This window comes from Canis lupus, chromosome 33 (assembly GCF_048164855.1).
Source record: "Canis lupus baileyi chromosome 33, mCanLup2.hap1, whole genome shotgun sequence".
Lineage (NCBI taxonomy): Eukaryota > Metazoa > Chordata > Mammalia > Carnivora > Canidae > Canis > Canis lupus.
The window spans coordinates 8290929-8314225 of record NC_132870.1 but is presented as its reverse complement, the minus strand read 5'-3'; the positions used below and the strand labels follow the sequence as shown (position 1 = coordinate 8314225).

The 23297-nt window shown below is 49.4% G+C and overlaps 1 protein-coding gene and 1 long non-coding RNA gene across 3 annotated transcripts; both read left to right on the top strand.

Annotated features, from left to right (window-relative positions):
- The first annotated feature begins 529 nt into the window (after positions 1-529).
- NKX6-1 (NK6 homeobox 1) lies at positions 530-8267 on the top strand. Its single transcript, XM_072810056.1, has 3 exons — positions 530-2431; positions 4209-4381; positions 6672-8267. The coding sequence occupies exons 1-3, from the start codon at positions 1759-1761 to the stop codon at positions 6924-6926; spliced, it is 1101 nt and encodes a 366-aa protein (XP_072666157.1). The 5' UTR covers positions 530-1758; the 3' UTR covers positions 6927-8267.
- Positions 8268-19143: 10876 nt separating this feature from the next.
- On the top strand, positions 19144-21900 carry LOC140623453 (uncharacterized). Of its 2 annotated transcripts, XR_012023070.1 has the most exons (5): positions 19144-19364; positions 19716-19777; positions 19880-20049; positions 20664-20869; positions 21173-21900. It is a non-coding gene; the product is annotated as an uncharacterized lncRNA (long non-coding RNA). The 2 variants fall into 2 exon arrangements; XR_012023069.1 differs by lacking the exon at positions 19716-19777 and having other exon boundaries at positions 19147-19364; positions 19819-20049; positions 21173-21897.
- The last annotated feature ends 1397 nt before the right edge of the window (positions 21901-23297 follow it).

Sequence of the window (23297 nt, the reverse complement as noted above, 5' to 3'; positions counted from 1 at the left end):
CAATTCTGGGAGAGCCCAGATGGCCTTTAATTAATCCCTTCAAAAGAAGGAGCTAGGCCAGGGCTGCGCCGGCTGCCCGCTCCATTAGCTCCATTTTACAAGGGACCAGACTGTTCGAGGTGAGGCGTCGCGAGCTCGCAGGGGCAAGGGGGGTGGGTAGGGGGAGGCGAGCAGGCGAGGGGGGAGGCGAGGGAAGAATATGAACTGCTTTTCCATAAAAGGGCTGGGTTTTCATTATTCTTCTCTTTAAAAAGTAATACCCTCTCCGTCTCCGCTCCCCCCTCCACTTTTCCATTTTATTTAACACAATTAATTGAGGCGTCCGCTGGCCCCAAGGCGGAGCCGCACCGCTCGCCAGGCCCCGCCCCCCGGTCCCACCCACGGGAGGGACGGAGGAGGGAGGGGGCGGGAGCCCCGCGGGCGCGGCCCTACGGCTCGCCCTCCCCAGCCAATGAGCGGGCGCGGCGCTCCGGGGAGGGCGCGCCCCGGAGGCGCCGCGAGGCCCCAGGCCGCGCGCAATTGGAGACGGTGGTTACGCCCCCAGCCTGCACCCGCTCCTGGGCTCCGCCCGCCGGCCGCCTCCGGTGACGTCCCTCAAAGTTCTCATTTTGGACCCCCACCTCCCCCTCCTTTTCGTCCCCCAGCTAAAGAGGGGTAGGGAGTGATGCAAATGTTTTATTACCTTTGAGAGCTTCATCTGAACTGTCAGGCCCGGAGGGAGAGAGGAGAGCGGAGAGAGGAGAGGGAGGGAGTGGAAGAGCCGGAGAGGGTCAGCTTGGCCAGAGGACAGGGCTTAGAAGAACGAAGACTGTAAAGCTGCGAAGAAAATGCGAGAGAGGAGAGGCAAAGGCGGAGAGTGAGAAGAGGAGAGGGTGCTGGGGGGGGGGCGGGGGTCTCCAGGCCCGTCTACGGAGGTGGACCGACGAACGGAGCCTTCAGACTTTTCACACTTGGTCTTTGTTTTTCTGCGGGCTTCTTTTTTTGCCCCCTCCCTCTTTTTCTTTTTCAATATTGCAACTCCGGTGCCCCGTGGCCCAGAGGGGAAAGCGGGTAGGCGCGCCGAGTCCCGTGGGCGCGGGGATTGGTGGCACTGCCCTTCCTGGCGCACCCGCCCCGGGCCGAGCCGGCGGAGGAAGGCCGCCCGGAGGCGAGATCCTCCCGCGGGCTGGATGCGCTCTCTCCTCGCGAGCGGGGAGCGCCGAGTGCGAATCAGCCTCGCGGAGAAAGAACAGAGCGGCCGAGTGAGATTGGAGGAGCGCGTCCAGCGGAACCGGGAGCCCTCCGAGCCTCCCCAAAGACAGCGAGCCAGTCCCCACGCTCCAGCATCCAAGTGGAGACCCAGTGACTCTTAACTTTGTTGCAAACTCTGGGGCCGGCCTGGGTCTTGCTTTGCTTATTTCTCGGGGAGGGCGGAGAGAAGATGAGAAGTAGCGCACACTGAGAGGCGAGGAAGAGGGAGGAAGAGAGAAGAAAACTGAGATCGAGTCCACGACTAGGAGCGAAAGGACAGCCAAAGCCGCCCGGACGCGCGCGGATCCGCGAGCCACCGCCTCTCCAGCGGCGCCTTTGGACATTTCTGCTGCGCAGCTTCGAGAGCACCTCTCGGCCGCCGCGTTCTCGGCCCAGTGGGCAGGTCGCCTCCGGGAGCGCGGAGCGGCGGCTCGCTCGCGCCCTCGGCACTCCCCGCTCTCCCGAGCCCCGCCGGGGCACCGGCCGGCGCCCCCCCTGAGTGGCTGCGGGCTCCGGCCGGGCCGTGGGATGTTAGCGGTGGGGGCGATGGAGGGCACCCGGCAGAGCGCATTCCTGCTCAGCAGCCCGCCCCTGGCCGCCCTGCACAGCATGGCCGAAATGAAGACCCCGCTGTACCCCGCGGCGTACCCCCCGTTGCCCGCCGGCCCCCCCTCCTCCTCGTCCTCCTCGTCCTCTTCGTCGTCGCCCTCCCCGCCTTTGGGCGCCCACAACCCAGGCAGCCTGAAGCCCCCGCCCGCGGGGGGGCTCTCGTCCCTGGGCAGCCCCCCACAGCAGCTCTCAGCCGCCACCCCCCATGGCATCAACGACATCCTGAGCCGGCCCTCCATGCCCGTGGCCTCAGGGGCCGCCCTGCCCTCCGCCTCGCCCTCCGGTTCCTCCTCCTCCTCCTCCTCCTCGTCCACCTCCGCTTCCTCCGCTTCCGCAGCCGCCGCGGCGGCGGCGGCCGCTGCAGCCGCCGCCTCCTCCCCAGCGGGGCTGCTCGCGGGCCTGCCCCGCTTCAGCAGCCTGAGTCCGCCGCCGCCGCCGCCCGGGCTCTACTTCAGCCCCAGCGCAGCGGCCGTGGCCGCCGTAGGTCGGTACCCCAAACCGCTGGCTGAACTGCCCGGCCGGACGCCCATCTTCTGGCCAGGAGTTATGCAGAGCCCGCCCTGGAGGGACGCCCGCCTGGCCTGCACCCCTCGTGAGTATGGTCGCCCCGAGTCCAGTTGTGCGTGTCCTGCTCACGCTCGGGCCATGGCCCCTGCTGTGCACGGGGATCCGTGCACCCTCTTGGCTCCCCAGTAGTTTGGCAGCGCCAGAATCGCACGATACTGTAGGCTCTGCCAGCGTTTTCGTGGAGGGACTCTGGCTTCCCTGAGCCTGCGTCCAAGCGCCCCCCTCTCTCCAAGTCTTGGGCACGCCTCGAGGAGCGGGTGTGCAGGAAAACATTTCGCGTTGAAAACAACGCGGTGCCGGGCGTGGGTCTCATGCGAGGCCCCGGCTGCTCTGGAGCAGCCTGACGGCAACCTCAGGCCCTGCCCGGGTTAAGGATGTGGGAAGGGCAGGTGAGGCCGCTGCGCCCCCGCCTCCACCTCTTCTTTCCCGGCTCGCGCCCGTAGTCGGCTGGGGCTGCACCCCACCTACGCCAGCCGAGCTGGCCTCTCTGCGGACCGGGGTGGGGGGCGGGGAACGACAGCTGCAAGCCCCCTACAGCCCCGAGCGAGCGCGTATATTTGCACCTACGTCTCGGCCCAGGGAGTCCCCACCTAACCTCTCCGCCTTCGAGGAGCTCCCCCACCCCCACCCCCACCCCCACCCCAGTACTTTCGGGCCCAGTGAGCCCCTAGACTCCAGGCCCGCGGCAGGAGCTGGAGCGAGCTCAGTCACTCGGGCCACTCCCCTCCGCGGGGCTCTCGCTTTCCCACCTGCCTTGGCCCCGGGAGGGGAGGGGGGTGTGTGGGTGGCGAAGGGCCGGGACGTCTTGGGCCTGGGAATATTGAGAGGCATCGCGGCCTCCAACATCCTAACAAGAAAACGAACCAGAGGAAAAACGAGGTCGCGGCAGAAGGGCTGGGGAATGTGCACGTCCCACCGCGACCTTGCTTGTAACCGAGTTGACCGGCGATCGTTCCAACCTTCTGGGTGGTTGGCCACCCCCGCAGAGGCTCCTAGCCTTCCAGGTGGAGTTCGAGACCCTGTCCGGGTCTTTTTCTTGCTCTGTTCTCTGCTCTTGACCGAGTCCCGCAAGTTTCCACTTGATGGAAAGAGAAAGAGTCACACCTCTTCCGTGTAACTAAGGGAGGTTGCGGGAGCCAAGGGGAGGCTCCCTCGGGAAGCCTGGGGACCGAGGGCGGCCCAGGCTGGTGAGGGTGTCGGGGAGACGCTATTGTATTAGTTCTGATGGCCCTACAGGGACCGCCAACAAAGGCGGCACCCCCCTCCCCCTCGGCCGCAGCGGCTTTAGACTTGGGGGGCGATTTAGCTCTCTTGTGTGCAAAAAACAAGGCGTCCTTTGTTGTGCAGGCACAGGTTAGGAAAGCGTTCAAGGAGAAAAAAGAAAAGAAAAGAAAAAAGAAAAAAAGAAAAGGAAGGGAAAATTAGTCATCCTCGTGCAAAGTCTCCGAGGCCGAGCGAGCACTACTAGGCTGGGAGGCGAGAGGGGCCTTCTCCCCGCATTCCTCAATTTACGGGGGCCTGGCGATTCCGCCCCGGAAAACTTCAGCAATGCGCTGCCTCACTGTTTGACGTCTGGGTTCAACAGAAGGTTGTTTACTGCTGCTCCAAACACACCGGGCTTTTCAAAACAGGTGGGCGTAGAAAGGCCAAGGCGCGCGGTGGGACTGGAAGCGCCAGACCATTCTGCTGTCTGCGACGGTACAGGCTGTGCAGAAAACACTGTTTTTTGAATTCGTTTCTTTTCAGTAGCGCCGCTTGTAACGGACTGTCTCCCCACTTCCCTTGTTTATCTGTTCTCGCAGATCAAGGATCCATTTTGTTGGACAAAGACGGGAAGAGAAAACACACGAGACCCACGTTTTCGGGCCAGCAGATCTTCGCTCTGGAGAAGACTTTCGAACAAACGAAATACTTGGCGGGTCCCGAGAGGGCTCGCTTGGCCTATTCGCTGGGGATGACGGAGAGTCAGGTCAAGGTGAGCAGACCTTGCAAACCTCGAGGGATGGTCTCCCAATCCCCATCACACGCGCGCGCACACACACACACACACACACACACTCACACACGTGCGCGCGCGCGCATCCCCCTCTAACAAACAGCCGCTCGGGGGTGCGGATCTGAGGAGCCAGGGGAGAAGATGAAATCAGCGAAAGGGGTGGGAGTGGGGGTTACAAAGGCCCTGGGGTCTTGAGGCGGGCAAACTGTTGATGAACAAAAGGAATCAAGCCCCCGCCTTTGAAATTAGGTTAATCTAGATAGCAGCCTGTGCTGGGGGAGCTCGCCATTATTGGAGAATAAAAGCATTACCGAAATATCAGCCCAGAGTAGAGATCAGGCCAGTTAGATAGCTTCTATTTATTCTATCTGTAAGGTTATTCAAGCTTTTGTTTGTCAAGTCAGGCTCCGTTAGTTATATAATTTCCTGATGTAGATCAGCCTTATAGGGCTAGCTACTATGTTAACTTGCAGGTTAAAAAAAAAAAATCGGCAAGATCCAACCACTTACAGGGATGAATCTGCTTTTAGTTCAGCTGAGGATCATCACTTTGGAATAGCAATTTTCCAAGTGATTTGACAAGATTATTACCGTGTTATGAAAGAATCCTGTCTAAGTTTATAAACAGAAGTACCATATTTACTGTTTGTGACAACAATTTATAATTAAAATGTCACTTAGCTTATAATTGAGTTGTACAGTATATTTTCTCAAATCAAATTTGAGAAGTCTTTCCCTGAAAAATAAAAAGATTGAACCAGCTAGGCAAATTAAAGTGGTTTCCTATATTTCCAGTATTCTCATTTGAGTTTCTTCTTCAGTTTATTATATTTGGGTGGTTTTTTTTGGGGGGGGGAGGAGGGAGGAGTGTAAGTCTGTTTTCATTAGTAATTTTGTTGCTCCTTAAATTAAGTAGGAATAACTGTTAGCCACGTCTGCTGGTTAGAGTGTATTTCCCCTGGGGGCAAGCATCATAAAATGCATTTCAGAAGTGATTTTGTATGTGACCATTAGAATACCATCACAGTAAAAAATTATTTTTGCAATGGTTGGTACAGAGCCTACCACAGTAATCTGGAAGTGTTCATTTGTCACCGTAAATATGTCTGTGTGGCTAGAAGTGAATTATTATAGCTGTATAAGGAAAATAAAAATCACTTTCTTAACAATTCTGATTCTCTAGATAAAATACATAACAGATGAGAAAATGGATGAGAAGCATAAAAAAGAGGATAATATCTTTGGGAAATTGGTTGCTTATTGCTGATGCTTTAGGTTAAATTATGTGTATCACACACGGTGTCAAACACCGTGAATAGCTAAAATATTTGTTATATAAAATAAATGTCTTGGAGAAGAACAATATTAAAATAATATTTGAAAGGGTAGTCATGCTAACAGTGGGAAATAATTTAATTGGCAACATTTCACTTAAAAAACCTAGTGAAAATTTCAGCTTGATTTGGTTTTATGAAAAACATTAAGCCACAGAGAGAGACTCACACACAAACTACTGTGATGATTCTAGCTAACCTACCTATTCAATATTTTCAAGCATCTATGTTGATTATTATTAGCGATTTGAGGTTTGTGTTTTAGCAAATCCTTTTTTTTTTTTTTTTTGACTTGATGTGGTACATTGCGAATGTAAATGGGGAGGAGAGTGTTTACCTACCGTGTTTGTGTGGGTTCAGACTTGAGATAGGGGAAACGGACCAACCTCCAAAATCGAAAAGGAGAACAGAGGTAATTGGGGTAAATGCTGTGCTTTCTCCCACAAGTCACACTAAAAAGCAAGAACGCTCGCTCCAAGTCGTTTGAAAGTATTCATCTAAGAAAGTAAACAACAAATAAAATCACAGGCATATTGTGAAGCAAACTTAGGAAGGCGAGAGCTCTTCTACTTCAGACTAGGAAGTAGGAAGGCGGACTCGTTTTTAGGGAAACTTCAGTTCCCGAGTGTTTTCTCTTCGGAGAGCGAGCTCGCTGACACCGTCCGTCCCCCTGTGTTACCATCGCTATGGCAACGGCAGTCGGTCCGTCGGTGCCGGATCCTGGGAGGAAGCCGGGGCGTTGGGCACCGACAGTGACGGCCCCGGCCGGGGAGGTCTCGGAGGGAGGGCGGGAGGGTGGCCGGGGGCGGCCTGGGGGCGCGACCTGGGGGCGCGGGAGAGGCGGCTGTGCCTGGATCCGCCCGCCTCAACCCCGGCCGCCCCGTCTCCGCTCCCCTCCCCTCCCCTCCCCTCCCCATCCCTCTCTTGGTCCCCAGGTCTGGTTCCAGAACCGCCGGACCAAGTGGAGGAAGAAGCACGCGGCCGAGATGGCCACGGCCAAGAAGAAGCAGGATTCGGAGACCGAGCGGCTCAAGGGGGCCTCGGAGAACGAGGAGGAGGACGACGACTACAACAAGCCCCTGGACCCCAACTCGGACGACGAGAAGATCACGCAGCTGCTGAAGAAGCACAAGTCCGGCGGCGGCGGCGGCCTCCTGCTGCACGCGTCCGAGAACGAGAGCTCGTCCTGAGCGCCACCGCCCCGGCCCCGCGGGCGCTCCGGCCTCCGCCCCGCCCGCAGGGGCCCTTTGCTATTTTCTGAGATGTACATGTCTATTTTTTTAACCTGGAAATTGAGGGGGGCGGGGGAGAGAGAGAGAGAGAGAGAGAGAGAGAGAGAGAGAGAGAGATGGATGGAGAGATGGAGAGATGGAGGGAGAGGGATGGAGATGGAGAGGGAGACTCGGGGGCTGATCACAAGGCAGAAAAGACCACGCACCGCGCTGCGTTCCAAGGCACCTGCCCCAGCAGCCGGCCGCCCCCCAGCCCCGCTCGGCGCCCCGGACCCGTCCCCCGCGGGAGCTGCGGCCCCGCACCGCCCCCTCCCCTCCCGCCCGTGCCCCCCGCGGCGGCCGGGGCGGGGGCGGGGGCGGGGAGGTGTTCCCGAAGGCTCCACGCCCACCGCAGGGACCTCGGAGCCGCGCGGGCGGGCGGCCGCCTCGGAGGGGAGCGGAGAGGGAGCCTCCTACCCCCACACACTGCTGTGCCGACTAAAGCAACCTGTTGAAGGCTCTTTGTAAATAAATCGTGAGTCACACTGACTAGAAGTTACTTTATTGTGAATATTTAAAATGTAAAATGCTTTTTTTGAATTTGGTATAAAAAGATGGCCCTCCTCCTCCTTCCTGCGCCCTGCCTCCTTTTAAGAGCTACTCAAACCACACGTTTCCCTCGTATTTTGATCTTAATTTGAGAAGCGAGGCAAGAATGTTCTCCACCACCACCCTCCACCCCACCCCCTCGCTCCTCTCTCGGGTTTGGATTTGTTCAATCTCACTTTTCCCTTTGTCCCTTCTTGCTCGTCCCTGACCACCCCCCTGGCTCCGCGCCCCGCTCCCGCCTCCAGGACTTGAAGTAGAAGACGTGGAACCAGGGAAGGCCTCAGACCTGCCTCTCCGTTCCTCTCTGAAATTGCACAGTCGTTTGTTGCTATTTATTAGTGATTTAAAGAGAAGTATTGGGGAGGGAGGGGCTACAATAGCTTGTATTTAATTTAATTCCTTTCTGATAAGATTGCGTGTTAAAGTAGATGGTGGGAATTGTTACAACTGCTCCGGGTCAGAAACATAAAAATCCATTTAGTTGCTGTAATTGAATTTGAAGTGTTTTGTATCATAAGAATACTATAGACTATGTATATTGTTTTCTTTTTTAAGCTAATAATGGTGATATATTAGCATCTTTAACCTTTATTAATTTATATAAGGAATTCTGTTTGTAAAGAGAAGAGAACCCCCTTTGCAAGACCAGTTAAATGTAATGCACTTTCTGTTTCAAAGGATAAATCAAATTAAAAAAAAAAAAAAACAGTTTGAAGATGTCCGTTGCCTTGAATGGAAGGGTACAGATCATTTGATCTCGCCAGAGATCTCAAAAGTCAAGACCACAAAATTATTAATATTGGTTCCTTGGGTAAAATAGCTGCCGTTCATTCATTCATTCATTCATTCATTCATTCAAGAGGGGGTCACAGCTCTCATTCTCTTGGATTAGGAAGATAAAAGAAATGTAGCTCCACTCATGGGGCTTCTTGAACAGACTTGTCTAACAGGCTGCTTCTGATGTCTGTGTTGTCTAATTTTTTCCTGATTGCTTTTTTTCCTTCTCAAAGAAGTCCCTGGAGGGTTTGAGGAAGGCCTCATTTCCATATATCCAAGATAGCTCCTTAGTGGAGCCGTGGCTCCATTAGCTGAGAGGAGGCAGAGGAGATTCCTGGCACTGCAGCACTGTTTGCAATGTTTGATGCTAACATTTAGCCACCCCCTGAAGCTTGTAAGAATGTAGAAGTTGGTGGAAAGACAGAACCTTGATTTTGCTAACCATTACAATAAAGAAGGATGAATTTAAAGAAAGCTTTTTCTAATGGATGCAAAAGTCTTTAGGGTTATGGAATCAAAGTCCCAGCTTCTGCAGCTAAATTTGCAGGGGGTGGGTGGCTGGGAAGGAATCCTACCTAGGGAGAGGGGCTCTATCACTATCTTGGGATCTTTTTGTTTTCAGACACTCAGTTATAGGCTTGGTGAAATATAGTTATCCCCTTAGTGTTTCAGGTTAATGAGCTTGTGTTCAAAGAGAGAAAAATCAATAGAATTCAGTGGATTCTTCAGGCTAGCCTTAGGTAAAGAAAGTGTGGGTCTGTTTTGTTCCCTTGGGGAAAAAAAAACTGTGAAAACTGGGAATGAGATTGCCTGAAGGAAATTATTATAGAATATATTCCTGATGGCATGGTGTAATGGAAAGAAAGGATGCAAATCTGCCCTATTTCTTTTCTCTAGTTTCTCTGTGAAGTTCCCAATAAGTTTTAAACTTCTGAATTTCTGCATTCTTAGCAAGATTGGGGTGTGTCTCCTATAGAGAGGTAGCTATTTCAAAAGAGTTTTTGTTGTGCTGGGGTAATATAATTTGAGCCTTAGTTATAAATAATAAGAATTTCTTTCCTTCCTTCCTTCCTTACCTCCCTCCCTGCCTCCCTCCCTTCTTCTTTTCTTCCTTCTTTCTCTTCCTCCCTCCTTTTCTCGTTTGTTTCTTTTTTTTATGAAAGGATCTGGGGAGGGGGCACTGTGAAAGTCTGTTATAAACTTCACTTTATTATTTGCTGATGTGCAACAAATGAAAGTGTCTTACCTACTTCATTACTACTTTTTAACCTTTTCTACCTTGAAAAGCCAAGCAACTTTTTACTTATTCCTTCTTCCTAAGAAAACAAAAATTCACAAGATAATTAGAAATGCTATTCTTAGAATAATAACAACTATTATTAATATTGTTGGTAGTAGTAGTAATAGTAATATAGTAGAATCAACCATAGAAACTTGGAACCAAGACTGAAGCTTTCTCTCAAGAAGCAAATAGGGTTACAGTATTTATTCCAAGTTAGAAATGTGGAAAGACACTTCTTCCAATTTTTTTAGGAAGCATTCCTTCTGAGCTCTTCACCTTTACATTGAGAACACCTGTGAAGTGGAAGTTGGTGGGCTGGCCTGTGCCCTACGGGTGATTATACGGAGAGCAAACAGGGTCTTCATGCTTCTGCTAAAGTGCTCTGAGTTGTGTGGGCAGCAGCCAGAGCTGGGCTCATGGGCCATTCTGCACTGGCTTCGTTCCTTTTTTCCAGTTGACTGCAACAGTGACTTGACATTTCCAGTTAATTTACTTCCACCCAGGATTCCAGCTGGCCACCAGTTGCAACTGGCCCCAGAAAACTGGGAATGAGGGATAAGTGGGTGAGGGACACTTTACTTAGGTGTTCCTTTATACGGGTCAGTTTGATTTGGTTTTGTGTATGTGCAAGAATAATTTTTTTTTTTTTAAAGAGTTAGCATGGTGGGGAAGCTAAGGAAACTGCTCAAGCAAGGCAGAGTAAGAATCATTTTCCATTTTGGCTTGAAACTTTTATGGCATTAACCAGCCATAAACATTTGATTAAGGCTGACACTCAGTTATTACAACTAAAGGGGTCATGACTTAAACACAAAGTGACAGCAAGTGACCTGATGGACTACTTTTATTTTTAAAATGTTCCCACTTCTATTGAGATATAATTGGCATATAACATCATATCCATTTAAGGTACAATATAATGATATATGTATATATTGTGAAATGATCACCATAATAACTCTAATTAACATCCATTATCTTGCATAGTTACACTTTTCTTCCTTTGTGATGAAAACTTTTAAGGTCTGTTTTCTTAACAACTTTCCAATATATGATATTGCTAACTATCACCATTACATGGCCAGATGTTTTCTACCTTTGACCACCATCACCCATTAACTCCCCAGCAGTCAACCTCTCCTTTTAAAAATGCTTGCAGGCAATGAAATGTCAACATGGAAATATGAGAAATGAGAAAAAAAAGGGGGGGGGTGGTTTGTATGTGTAGTGAAAGGAAGGGTAAAACTGCTTTTTCATTTGTGTTTTAAAGTGTGTGTGTTTCTGTTCCTTTTTCTGAAAAGAGAGTCAGTGAGGTTGGGTGAGAGATATAGATGGAAGGGAAGGGCCCTATCTGGGTCTCTCAGATGTTCCAACAACATTTACAATTCTCAGCTTCTATAAAGTTATTTTCCTAGTCTCCAGAGTCCAAGCTCAGTTCTCCATTGCTGGCTAACTTTCTCTTCCATTCACATTCAGAGGATTCTGTAACTTAGAGCTCTATGCTTTCTTTCCCAGAAGCTGTGGTAGAGTGAGCAGCTTTCCAAGTTTGGGAAATCCACCTTTAATCCATTTTTTCTTTCACTCCTTGGGAGACAGTGGGAAGAGGGGGCACTGAAAACCACTCATTCTTCTCTGGAGAGATGTGCATTTTGTCACTGCTTACTGTGCAGGAAGTTCGGACTGGAGACCAGCTCTTCTTGGAAATAACGTACTAAGCAACAGAGTCTGAGGGTGCATTTGAAATCCCTTGGGGCCTAATGTCATGTACATGAGTATGTTATTAGATCCTCACTGTTTTGTCCTTTAAGCTGGTCATCGGTGGGGACACACACACACACACACACACACACACACACACACACACACACCGGGAGGTGAAATTCCACTTGGGAACTCCTAGCACTGAATAGCTTAAAGAGACAGTGGCTCCTTTGTTAATCATTGACAATACAATCATGTAATAGCAACAGAGGTAAGCAATAGATTTCATCTATCAACTCTATTTTAACCTAAATTGGACAGCTTTCTCTGCGTTAAATTTCCTCGCTCTTACCACACATAGATACATGCACAAATGGTCTTCTCCCCTCTTCAGTAGGACTTTTAAAAAAGCCGATTCCTCAGTACACTTCCTTTTTTGACAGGAAAGTATTTTGTTCTGCAATATTTAGGCTACAAGCTTCACAGAGAAATACATTCTTCATAACATAGCCCTTTTGCAGATCTGCAGAAAACACATTCATACAACTCCTCTCCACTGTTAATGTAAAGTCTGACTAGGGAGCAGAGCAATGGTGTGAAGGGATGACAAAGGGATGGGGTATCTTCCTGAATTTGGGGCTTTAGCATTCCATAGATTGGCTTGGGGTTGCTCCACAAACTGGAAAGTTTATCTGAGAGCCTCAGTTCACTATCTACTCTTCCTCTTTCATCCACCAGATCATTCAGCCTAAAGATAAAATCTCTAGATACGCATCGCATCGTTTGTTTTCTGGCCCCGACAAAATGTGTTCATTGAATACCACACTTGAAGACTTTAAAAAGTAGAGCATGATGTCTCTGTGGTGTTTAATATCTATCGGAGTCTGGCTAGAATTCTGAAGCAGAAGCCTCATCCAGAGCTTCTATTTAGTATATTTTGAATACTAAGGGCTAGTTTGAATGAAGATACACATTCAACGATGGATCTCTTCCTCATTCTAGGGAGAGGAAGAGTTTTTTCTACAGAATTGAAAATGAGCATTATTGTCGTAGAGGAGCCCTACCACTTCACTGATGTTATTGCCTCCGTGTATTTTGGTAAAGGCAAAAGAAATGTCAAAATATAATTATTCCATATATTTGATTATTACAAGGGAGACAGATATATCAAATTGAGAAAGAAAACCAGCCACCTCTATAACAGTTTTATTTTTGGATATGCAAAAATTATGAAAAAAACACTATTAATCACCAGTAAATTGTTTGGGACCAGTTTGTATAGATCAGAGAAAGGCAAGGTTGCTGAAAATCTATTAACTTTACTACCAAATGGCCTAACCACCTTCAAATAAAGGCATCCAAATTTTCCTGCCTCCAATCTGAGCCTCCTCCATGGGTCCAAGGTTTGTAGTAATCCCTCTAGTCATCATGGGTAGCTGTGGTTCTTGTGCTTCAGGCTGTGGCTCAGCTCTTTTTTGCTGTTGTTGGGTTTTGTTTTTGTTTTTGTTTTTTTCTTGTGGTTCAGCTCTTGAAAAGAATTTTGTAAACCTTTTCTCCCTGTCCCCCGCTCCCACTCTCACACTGGATTTTTCTTCTTTCCTCTTTGAGCTCCATACTTGGTTTGTAAGCATTTGCCTAATTTTCTCCCAAATCCAAATGGTTCCAAGTGAATGAGAGGGTCTGAGAAATGGTTTACCTTTGCCACAATCAGATCACATAGTGGTTGAGAGTAGGACTATGAAGCCAGATTATCTGATCTGAATTGCAGGTCTATCACTGACTGGTTGCGTGATCTTGGTCAAATGACTCTCTCTATGCCTCAGTTTTCTCATCTTTAAAATGGAGATAACTGTATGCAATCCATAGGATTATCAGGGGAATTAAATGGATTAACATGCAGAAGTTCTTAGAACAGTGCCCAGCGAATAGTAAGCTATGGAATTCTTAGCCATCATCACCACTACCAACACCAGGAACAGCCAGTTTCAGGTTGCTCCTAGCTTGGACCCTGCTGTCATGTGCAGAATAACTATTCAACTGAGGAAAGGTTATGAAAAGTGAAAGTGGGAAGAGAAGTAAGCAAGGGATATTTTCATTTTATGTGAAACTTAAAAGTTAACTACTGGTAGTGGTTTTCAAAGATTTCTAAAATTTCTTTGGTATTCCTTTCTTTTAAAAATGTATCCTAATCTCCTTCTTCTTGTGTCTATGTTTAGTGACTTAAATGAACAGAGTACAGCAGAAGTGATGGTGTGTGATTGGGTCATAAAAGGCATTATGGCTCTGGGGGAATTCAACTGCCATGTTGTGAGGACACTCAAGCATCCCTATGGGGAGGTCCATTTGGGAAAGAACTGAGGCCTCTGGCAACAATCAGTCCTAATCTGCAAGGAGTGTAAACAAACTCTGGAAGCTGATCCTCCAGTGCAGCCAAGCCTTCACATGACTGCAGACTTGGCCAACATCCAGACTGCAATGTTATGAGCCCCAAGGCAGAATCACCCATCTAAGCTCTCCAGGATTCCTTACCCACTGCATGAGATACTCAGTGTTTATTGTTTTAAGCCATTACATTTGAGGATAAGTTGTTATGTAGCTTAGATAATTAATACAGTATCTAACAGAACTATTTCTGTTCTCTGAATAAAGAGTAGTGTAAGACAGACTCCTGAGAAAGACATCTTTCATGATTACTTAAAGTCATTTGAAAATGCTTCCAGAACGACCCCACATAGTATGAAAGAAGCCTTGGGTAACTTATCAGGGTAAAAAACTTGAGCCCTATTGCTCATTTCTATTTCTTGATGGTAAATTGACCCCCCCCCCAAAGTTACTTAACTTAGACAAGCTTCCATTTCCTCATCTATAAAACCATCTGAATTACTACCTCACAAAGTTGCAAAAGCCAAAGGGCTTCATAAAGCATGAAGCAGCGCATAAACGTAGGAGGTGATGACTGTCCTATAATACAGATGTATATAGTTTGGTTAAACATGTCATACTATTGTTTCCCACAAAGGAATCTCAGACATAGAAAAAAGTCTGAATCTGGCTTTGCAGGGTGGTATTTTTTCTCTCCCCATGGAAAATGGCCCAGATACACTTCTAGCTTTACTCAGACTGGTTGGATGCTGGAAAATCTGGGGTGGGGGAGTGGGGGGAGGTGGGAGGAGCTCAGGAAAAGAAAAAAAAGATGCAAAGGAGAGAAGGGACCCTGGATTTCAAGTTAGGACTGAGGGTTTGGAATTGTCCCCTTTACTTTTCCTTTGAGAACTAGGGACATGACTCTGTTTCCAAGACAGGATGGCAAGAAGGCAGGAGAGAGAGAGGGGGTGAGTGATGGATGCTGAAGCTGCTGTTGGTTACTTGGGATTAAGGAAGAGAGGCAACAAGCCCCTAGAACAACAAAGGAAACCTCCTCCACCACACCTGGCCCCAAAGTCAGGAGAGCTCTTGATTAAGAAGAAAGCTCCTAGAGACCTTGCTCCTTCCAGGGAGCTTGGACATTATTTGCCAACTGAAGTTGATGGGGAGAAGTTCCTCTTCCTACTTGACTCTTGGACACTCCTTCCAACAGAGCAGCAGAGCGAACTCAGTGCACCAGGGTAACAATAAAAACGGAAAATACACTTGAGGACGGGCTTCGTTGCCTCTGGTGTAAGAAGCCATCCTGTCTAGGTATTCTGTTAAAAGCAATTACAGAGAAAAGGAACTGCAAAGGCAAATATGAAATCAGCACACTGTCATTAACTTCCATGAAATAGAGACTAAGGCAGAAGTGGATGACTTCAAGGGACCTTGCTTTCAGCACCCTTAAGATGATGATGTCAGCCAGGGACCCATGCTCTACCTGGAGACCATGATGGCTTCCAAGTGGATAGTCTATCTGCTACCTTTCCTCCCTCCCTTCTATTTTCCTTCTCCTCTTTTCTTCTTCTCCTTCTTCCTCTTCCTCCTTCCCTTTCCCTTCTTCTCTCCCCCTCCTTCTGTACAGTATAGTGCTGTGCATTTCACCTAGGGGAAGAACGTGCCTCAGAAAGATCCGAAAGATCAGAGTGGGTTACAGTTTGGAAGAGGTGCAACTGTTCTACCTGTTGGAAGACTGAAACCCAGAATAGGAGGACTGCAAGGGACAGGACTATACAGTCCTTGCTTACTGTTGTGACCCCAGGACATTGTATGGTGCCTGACACGTAGAGGGTATTCAAAGAAGATTTCTTGAGTGTCTGCACTCGCACATGAGCATACACTATACCCCCAAACGCTGAAGCTGCAGGGAACTTTGCTTTCTCTCGCAAAGTTTTTTTGTTTCGTTCTATTTTTCCCTTGAAGTTTTTTTTTTGTTTTGTTTTGTTGTCTTTTTTTTTTTTTTTTTTTTTTTTTTTAATGATAAACCTGTAATGTAACCTTTTCTCTTCTCCCAGCCTGGAGGCAGAGAAATGATCTCCAAACTATCAGGAGTCTCTTTTAGCTGTGAGTATATATATATAAACATCTGATAAATTGCTGTAAAAATAAGCACACACAGGTTAAGTAGCATGAGGGAGTTCAATGTGAAGATTTTCCTTGGGTAAAATGGAAGATCAAGTAAGGGTACTATAACACATTCATTTATCAGCTCAAAACATAATAACTGTAAAATAAAATCTTCAGTACAATCATCATTTGTAGAAATGTATGCCTCACTTTCCAAGGCACATGGGTTAAAATGCTGCATGGAGGACTTATTGGCCATTTAAAGTACTCTTAGCAGTTGAGACTCATGTCTCTTTCACTGATCCCATCAGAGAGTCTGGAATACCAATCTTAGATTTCCAGCAATATTTTCCCTGAGACAAAAACTTAGAATGATATAAATTAATACAACCACCTCCTACATATTTTAACTAGGCTTTCCTCTCTCTCTAAGACTTGGAAGAATGTCTCCTGACCACTCCTCCCTCTGTGTCTGTCTGATGCCCATCTCAGTACCTGAAGAGTCTGGATGCACTGGGAGACCTTTGTTTGCATCTTTAGAGCCCCCTTTGTGGTGAACTGATCTTAGAGGCTGTGTGAGGGCTAAGAAACCCCCAGCAGAACTTGCTGCACTTAGGTGGTGGTGGGGCTGGAGTCAATTTCTCTTAACCTGTTGGCCAAGGCTACAATTACGGCTGTTTTCTTTAGCCCACTCCTTTTCCTTTCCTCCAGAACAGGGAATTTAGGAGCTCCTAGTTTTTTGTTTACTCTTCCCCATTAGCCTCTGTATGGAAAGCCAACTGCCAATGACCACTTCTGTTTCCAAGGGGAAGGTTTTTAAAAAAAATTTTTTCCCCTGAGGGCCATGAACAAATTTAGGGTCTAAGGAGGAGGAGAAATGAATAAGTCCAGACCTCGGGTCTTTTAAATAAGATGATAAAACAAGCAATAGCTGCCACTCCGCAGCTCTCTATCCCCACCCCCTCTCCAAAGGGGTTTGCATTCTTCCGCTTGTAATGACTTCATTGGTCGACTCCTTTTCTTCAGTACTTTTTTCCCCATAGCTGCATTATGGCAATAGCCCCCTCACTGGCCCCTAGAAGCCCAGGCAGCCTAGAAAAACCCTGTGGTATCTTAGGCTCCCTCCAAATCTGGGCGTCCTTTACCGGGGGAGTGGGAGCATGGTTCGCGGGTCTCAGTCCCACAGCTGAAGTCTGCGCTCTCTTACTTTACCTGATTCTGTTCTGCTGGGCGGAAGACTTGTTTCCCTTGCAAGGAGCTGTTTCCATGATCCCACCTTGCACCTCATACTGTCACAAATGAGGCTCTCTTTAAAGAGCTGGGTCTGTTTGCGAGCAGAGAATGAGGAAACTTGGCTTCCCTAGGGCGAAAAGGGCCATATCTGCACATAAAGGCTTCCTGCACTGGGACATCTGCAATATGCTCAGTGGTCCTATTTACTGGCTGGGGCTAAAGTAATCTCGCCCAATATCTGGCCTGGGCCTCCCACCACTTTCCATCCAGGTGAGGGGAAAAGGGAAGCCTGCAGGGCCTAATTGAGTGGACCTCTCAGGGGTCCTACTGGTTCAAAAAGGACCTAGAAAGAAAAGATGCTGAGGCTCCCTTTGAATCACAGGCAGAGGTGAGAAGGAGACAAATCCGAATTCGTCTTGATCAAATGGAAAGACAGATTTAAAAAAACACTATTTGCTTGTGTCATGCCATCTGCTATGAAAACGGCTCCCCGCCAGGGAGTCCTATACACATGCTCAAGGTGGGTCCTCTCCTGTCTTTCTAATTTCACACTCTGGCTTCCTGAGTCCACGATTGGAAAGGGAGAAGAGAGGGCAAGGGCGAGTCAGCAGCATGGGGTTTAATGGTGGTGCTCGCTATGTGGGTGATGCCAGGACATTGGCAGTTGGGCCCCGTGAATGAGTTTGCTTCTCTAGTTTGCTTGTGGACACCTTTAAGCCCGAAAGGTGGTGCCTCTGAGGACACTTGTCCAGGAAACACATGCCTACACGCAGAGGAACAGGTGCTGCTGGTCTGGATCCTTCCTGGAGATCCCCCTAGAGCCAGAAAGGGTGCCAGTGGCCGCTGCCTTCTGTCATCCGACTGTCCCTTACTTTATACACCTCTTTTCATATACTCCTCTGGGACACCTTCCCACGGTTTGGATTGAGCTAAAATCCAGCGGGTCTCACAGGAACTCATTTCCACACCAGATGCTCCCTACCACATTCTTTCTTTGGGGGGACCGCAAGGCCAAGGCCCTGGAAATTCGAGAGACTTTGGAAGTGCCCGGCACCCTACTTCCCTTTCTGGTCCTGATTCGGCCTTTGGCAAATTCCTTGTTGAGCCCAGCTGGACGAAGTCCTTGTTTGATTCAGAACCCTGATCACATTTGGCCCCAGTTCGCCTGTAACTGGGGCAGGGTCCACCGCGGAGGCTGGGTGCACACTTGCGGGGGCCTGGGGTGCTCCTTGCCCTCACCGGGTGTGCGCGATCAGTCCCGGACCCTCCCCTAGACGGCCTCTCTCTGAAAAGAGAGGGCTTGAGCAGCTCCCTGGGGAGTCCCTGACCGTCCTCTGTACCATCCGCCCTCGATTCTGCTGTCCCCAGGACTGACCCCGTTCCTGCCGAGGCACCTGACAGCGCAGCTTCACAGAGGAGCAAAGCCACGGTGTCCAGGGCCAGCTGAGCATTGGCAGCTCCCTCGTTCTTGGCCACCTCGGGTTTTTAGTCGGAGCTTGGAGGAGGAAGCTGAGCTTGGGAAGCCTGACCTCGGAAGCCCCCAGCCGGGCCCCCGACGCCCGGGCGCGCCCTCTGCAGGCTGGGCGGTTTGTCCCGGCGGGCGCTGCGGATCCGGACGAGGCTGGCCCCACGCGGCGGGGCCGAGCGCCCCCGACGGCCGCGCGCTCCGGGGTTGAGCCCCCAGCGCCGCGTGCACCTTCCCTGCGCCCGACCTGGGGGATGCTCGGCTCCCTGGGGGCTCCGGGCTCACGGAGCTGCAGCGCTGGGCCAGCGGTTGCGGGTCTCGCAGCTCGTGCAAGTGTGGGCCCTCTTCCCGGAGCGCCCCAGCACCGAGGCTGGGCGCTCGCCTCCGCGGAGCAGTTTTCGGTCTTCTCTCTCCCTTCTGGGCTTTGCGATGAAACCATAAAGGCCACCACGCTAGGCTAGACCCCACCGTTCAAAACAAGCTATTAAACGGTATCTTTAGAGAAGTGTGTGCACATGTGTGTACATCTGTTCCCTCTCTCTCACACACACACCCCTGATTCTCCCCCCCCCCCCCATTGCTGCCTCTACCTCCCTCCCTCCCCTCCCAGCTCCCACCAGGTATGTTCTAGAACAGACACAGGTTGCCGGCGCCGTCCACCAGCTGTCCCGAACATCCGTTACAAATCTCTGCGAGGGACGAAAACATCTGTTCGGGCAGAGGCTGGAAGCCGAGGCGGCGGGTGCGGCGCCGCGGGGAGCACCCCACCGCGGCGCAGCGCCAGGGGAGAGGGTCCCTGCAGGTAGCAAAGGATTTTCCAGCCCGCAGGCACCGCAAGCCGAAGGGCACCGCGACGCTGCCCGAAATGCGCGAGGTGGGCGCGCTCTGCGGTCTCCCCCGCCCTGTGCTACCCACCTTGGCCCTTTGTTCTCACTCCACCACCCAGTAGGCTCCGGGTGGGTGGGCCTCTCCTCCTCCACTGTCCTCGCCAGCTGGAGGTGAAGGTTTGCACCTGCGCCCGTGTCCCGCGAGCTCGCCGGCCGGGGTGGGTGCAAGGGCGGGCGCGGAGCTGGGGCGCGGAGCTGGGGCGCGGAGCTGGGGCGCTTCCCGGTGCGCGGCGGATACCCCGCGAGCGGCGCGTCGGAGCGGCCTCCTCTAAGACCAGGAGGAAAGGCGGGGCCGCCTCCAGTTACAACTAAGTTTTATCTTGTGTATATTGTCCTAGATAGTGCACGCGCGTGATGAAAAAGAAATTTAAACAGGACAAAAGGACGCACATGCAGGCAGGTATTTGAATATATCCTCCTGGGTGTCTTCTCTAAATCTAGAGTGTCTGAGCTCTGGGACCTCTGGGCTCAGAAAGACCCTCACGGGTGCATGTGGCCACAGACCCGGGAGGATCATTTCCTGGACCATCCGCGTGCACCGACAGTTCGTCCCTGGGCCGTTTCTCGCCGCCTCTGCCCAGCAGCAGTTGGCCTCGCGGTTCCCGGGAGAGCCGCCACTTTTCCTGCCACGTTCGTTGGAGTCGAGCGTGGGCAGCCTCTGTAACTTCCCAGGTGAGGGCTCCTGGTATCAAACGCTCATTACTGACTACCCTGACGGCTAATGTGGGACGAGGCATATGGGGAAGAGGAGGGCAGCTCCATTCTTCTTTTTTCATTTCCTCCGATTCCATTCACATTGAGCATTACGAATGGTTCATAAAATGCAGTTTGCGACTGTGATATGGGGACGGATTGGTCCCAATAAATGTCACAAGATATAAGACAAAAAAGTACCCTGCAACTGTCTGCGGGACTGTATTGCTCTCGGTTTTGGCTACGGATGCACTAAAATAACCTGTTAACACACACCAAAGTGCATCCCTATAATAACCTCCTCAATCATTTATTAAAAGTCGTGTCAAGCAGGCCGGTATAATTCATTTCTATGCAAATACATCAATGTCAGGCCATTAGTGTATTGCTCAGGTTTTTATTAAAGTGCATTCTTTTTAATTCAGCCCCGTAAAATACGAGCCCCATTGCTCAAGAATTATAGCAACTATTAGAGTAACATATGGGCAACATGCACTCAGAAAATAAAAACCAACAGATAAAGTGGCAGGGTCACATCGCAGGAGCAAACACTTAACAAAATGGCAGTGGAGGTAATAGATTTTTTCTCCCAGGGCTTTTGGCGAAAGGGTGTCATGGGCACCCGCGCCTCGGGAGAGGCAAAAGGCTCGATCTCCCTGGGTGCTGTGCGAACCCCGGAACCAGCCCCGGGTAGATCCCCTCAGAGTTGGGAGAGGGAAGGCTTCCAGAGCTCTGCTCCCTACCTGGCCTCCCTCTTTTGGCTCCAGGATCTCAACACTCACCCGAAAGAAATGCCAAGGTAGGGTTTGTGGCTCAAACCATTTCTCCCTCTCCAAATCGCTCTCTCCCCCTCTCGCTCTTTCCCTGCCCACCGCCCCCCCCCCCAGGCCACTCTCCGTCTACACTGGCCGCAGGGGGAGCCCACCCCACCTGGAGTCGCTCCGGGACGCTCTGTCCCCCCGGCCGGGACACTGCGTGGGGGCAGACGAGGCCCGAGAAGGCCGGCGGGCTTGCTGGCACCTGTACCCTCGCGTGTGGAAGCCCGGGGAAGCACTCTGTGCACCTCCACCCCTGGCTACATCTTAAGAACGTTTCCTTTCAGCTTCCACTCTGCGGAAACCTAGGTGCCCCGTGCAGGCTCCACCCCGCACCCCCGCCGCGTGTTCCTGGGTAGAACGCTTTGCCGTAAATTTTGCTAAAGCAGGGAAAGCGCGGGGCGGATGCGGAGGGCGCAGGGCGCAGGGCGCAGGGCGCGGGCCGTGGTGGTGCCCGGCGGCCCCTGAGCCAACGCCCGGCGTGCGGTGGGGAAGGGGCAAGGTGGGCCCACACGGATCCGAAACAGCAGCTGACCAATCAATCCACTGGAGGAGCCAGCAGCATCGAATTCAGTTTTTTTTTTTTTTAATTGCCATTGGGACCATCAATTTCCAGAGGCCTAAAAATAAACCTCAAATCCAAAACACAACACAGCCCTCACAGAAAAATAGAAAAGGGGGGGAAAAAAACTAAGAACAATCTCCCGGATTTAATGAGAGAGTCGCCCACATCCTCATCACCCCAGCATGGTAATTGAGCAGATCTATTAACTTGTTACACTAGATTTGTTTAAAGAGACTATTACACAGTCATTTAATCAATTTGTTACACTGGAGGTCCTGACTTATGAGACACTTGCCTTATGATTCCTTAATGACTGAATTAATTTGTTTTAATAAAACCAACATTGTGTACAAGTACATTTCTAGAAATGTAATTTTGGAGACAGAACAGTCCAATGCTTCATCTGATTAGGTCCTTTCTATGGTTTATCAAAGTCTGTAGTTTCTGACATAGCTGCTTGTATGGAGTATTTTTCTTTTTTATAGCGCCATTAATTTAATATGGATCATTAGTTCTTTATACACATGCATGTTCTGACAAATGTACCCAATGAATAATGCAGCTAATGTGCTTAGGCCCAAATGCATCACATCATAAACAGAGACCTCTGCAAAATAACAACAGTGAAATAAAACACCCCCTCTGGTCTCCGTGGTCATCATTAGAGTAACATTTTGAGTTACATTTAAGTCTTGTTTTGCAGAGCAAGACATGTTTGGCCCCAAGATTCTATCAACATAGCCAACTGGGTCTAACTATGTAGTGAACACAAATAGATTTATGGTGAATTAAGGTTGTCTTGAGAGCAGATGCAGGACAAGAAAATCGGTTTTGCTCTTGATGGAAACTGACGTGTGTAGAATAAAATGTAAATAAACAGAAAGTCCCCAAGAAAAGGGACTTGATGTTATTGATTATGTAAAATAATTAGAACATTACAAATGATAATGCACTACAAATAGTTGGCATTTATGTCTAGATTTTTTGCAGGAAGAAACGATTTAGGCTCTGAAACACCACTTGAAAAATGGGGCATGATCTGAGGGGCAATGAAAAAATTAATAAATGGAGGGATTGGAATGATCAGTTTGTAACCAATAACTAATATAAATGATAACTGAATGAGCTTACTGCCGAGGTAAACATTTGAGCTTAGAGGAATACAAGGCGAATGATGGCCCTACATGATCAGTGGAGGCATAAAGTGCTTCTGCATAATGTGAGTAACTATGCACAGATGCCAGATATTGACTAAATAGCTTAACAATTATTACAGGGAAGAGAGAGGAGCTGGATATATTTCCAATAAGGTGATGCTTTCTTTACAAATCTTTCTTAACAATGCTGGACAGGCAGGCATCTGAACTTGATTTCATTTTGAAAAAGACTCTAGACTGCACACATATTAACAGTATATTTGAATGCTTTCATGTCCTCCTTTTGGTGTCCTTTTGAAATGGAAATGGACATTAAGGTGATAAATGGAATTTGTAAATAAAAAGATACAGCTCCTTCTGCTGTATCAAGAGTAATTATGATTATTACGTATGATGAAACTCAACTTAGAGTTATATGAATAGAAAGAAACCTGCTCTATGAATAGTGTACCCCTCCCCTGCCAACACACACACACACACACACACACACACACACACACACACAAGGTTTCAGTAAGAGGTACAAAAATCAGATGTGGTTGTATTTACTGGCTTTGGTTAAATAATGTATGTAATATCATTCATAGTTGGGATTCTCTTTTGAAATTAATTTTCCCAACGTGGTTCTGTTGATCAAAGAGGCTACTTTTAAGTCATTTACCCTAAAGCTTGTGGATAACATGGGGGTCG

Bases quoted from the DNA above. Each gene is read 5' to 3' on its own strand.
- NKX6-1 (XM_072810056.1), top strand. From the start codon at position 1,759: ATGTTAGCGGTGGGGGCGATGGAGGGCACCCGGCAGAGCGCATTCCTG. The intron at 2,432-4,208 runs GTGAGTATGGTC...CTGTTCTCGCAG, and splicing joins CCGCCTGGCCTGCACCCCTC to ATCAAGGATCCATTTTGTTG. The intron at 4,382-6,671 runs GTGAGCAGACCT...CTTGGTCCCCAG, and splicing joins TGACGGAGAGTCAGGTCAAG to GTCTGGTTCCAGAACCGCCG.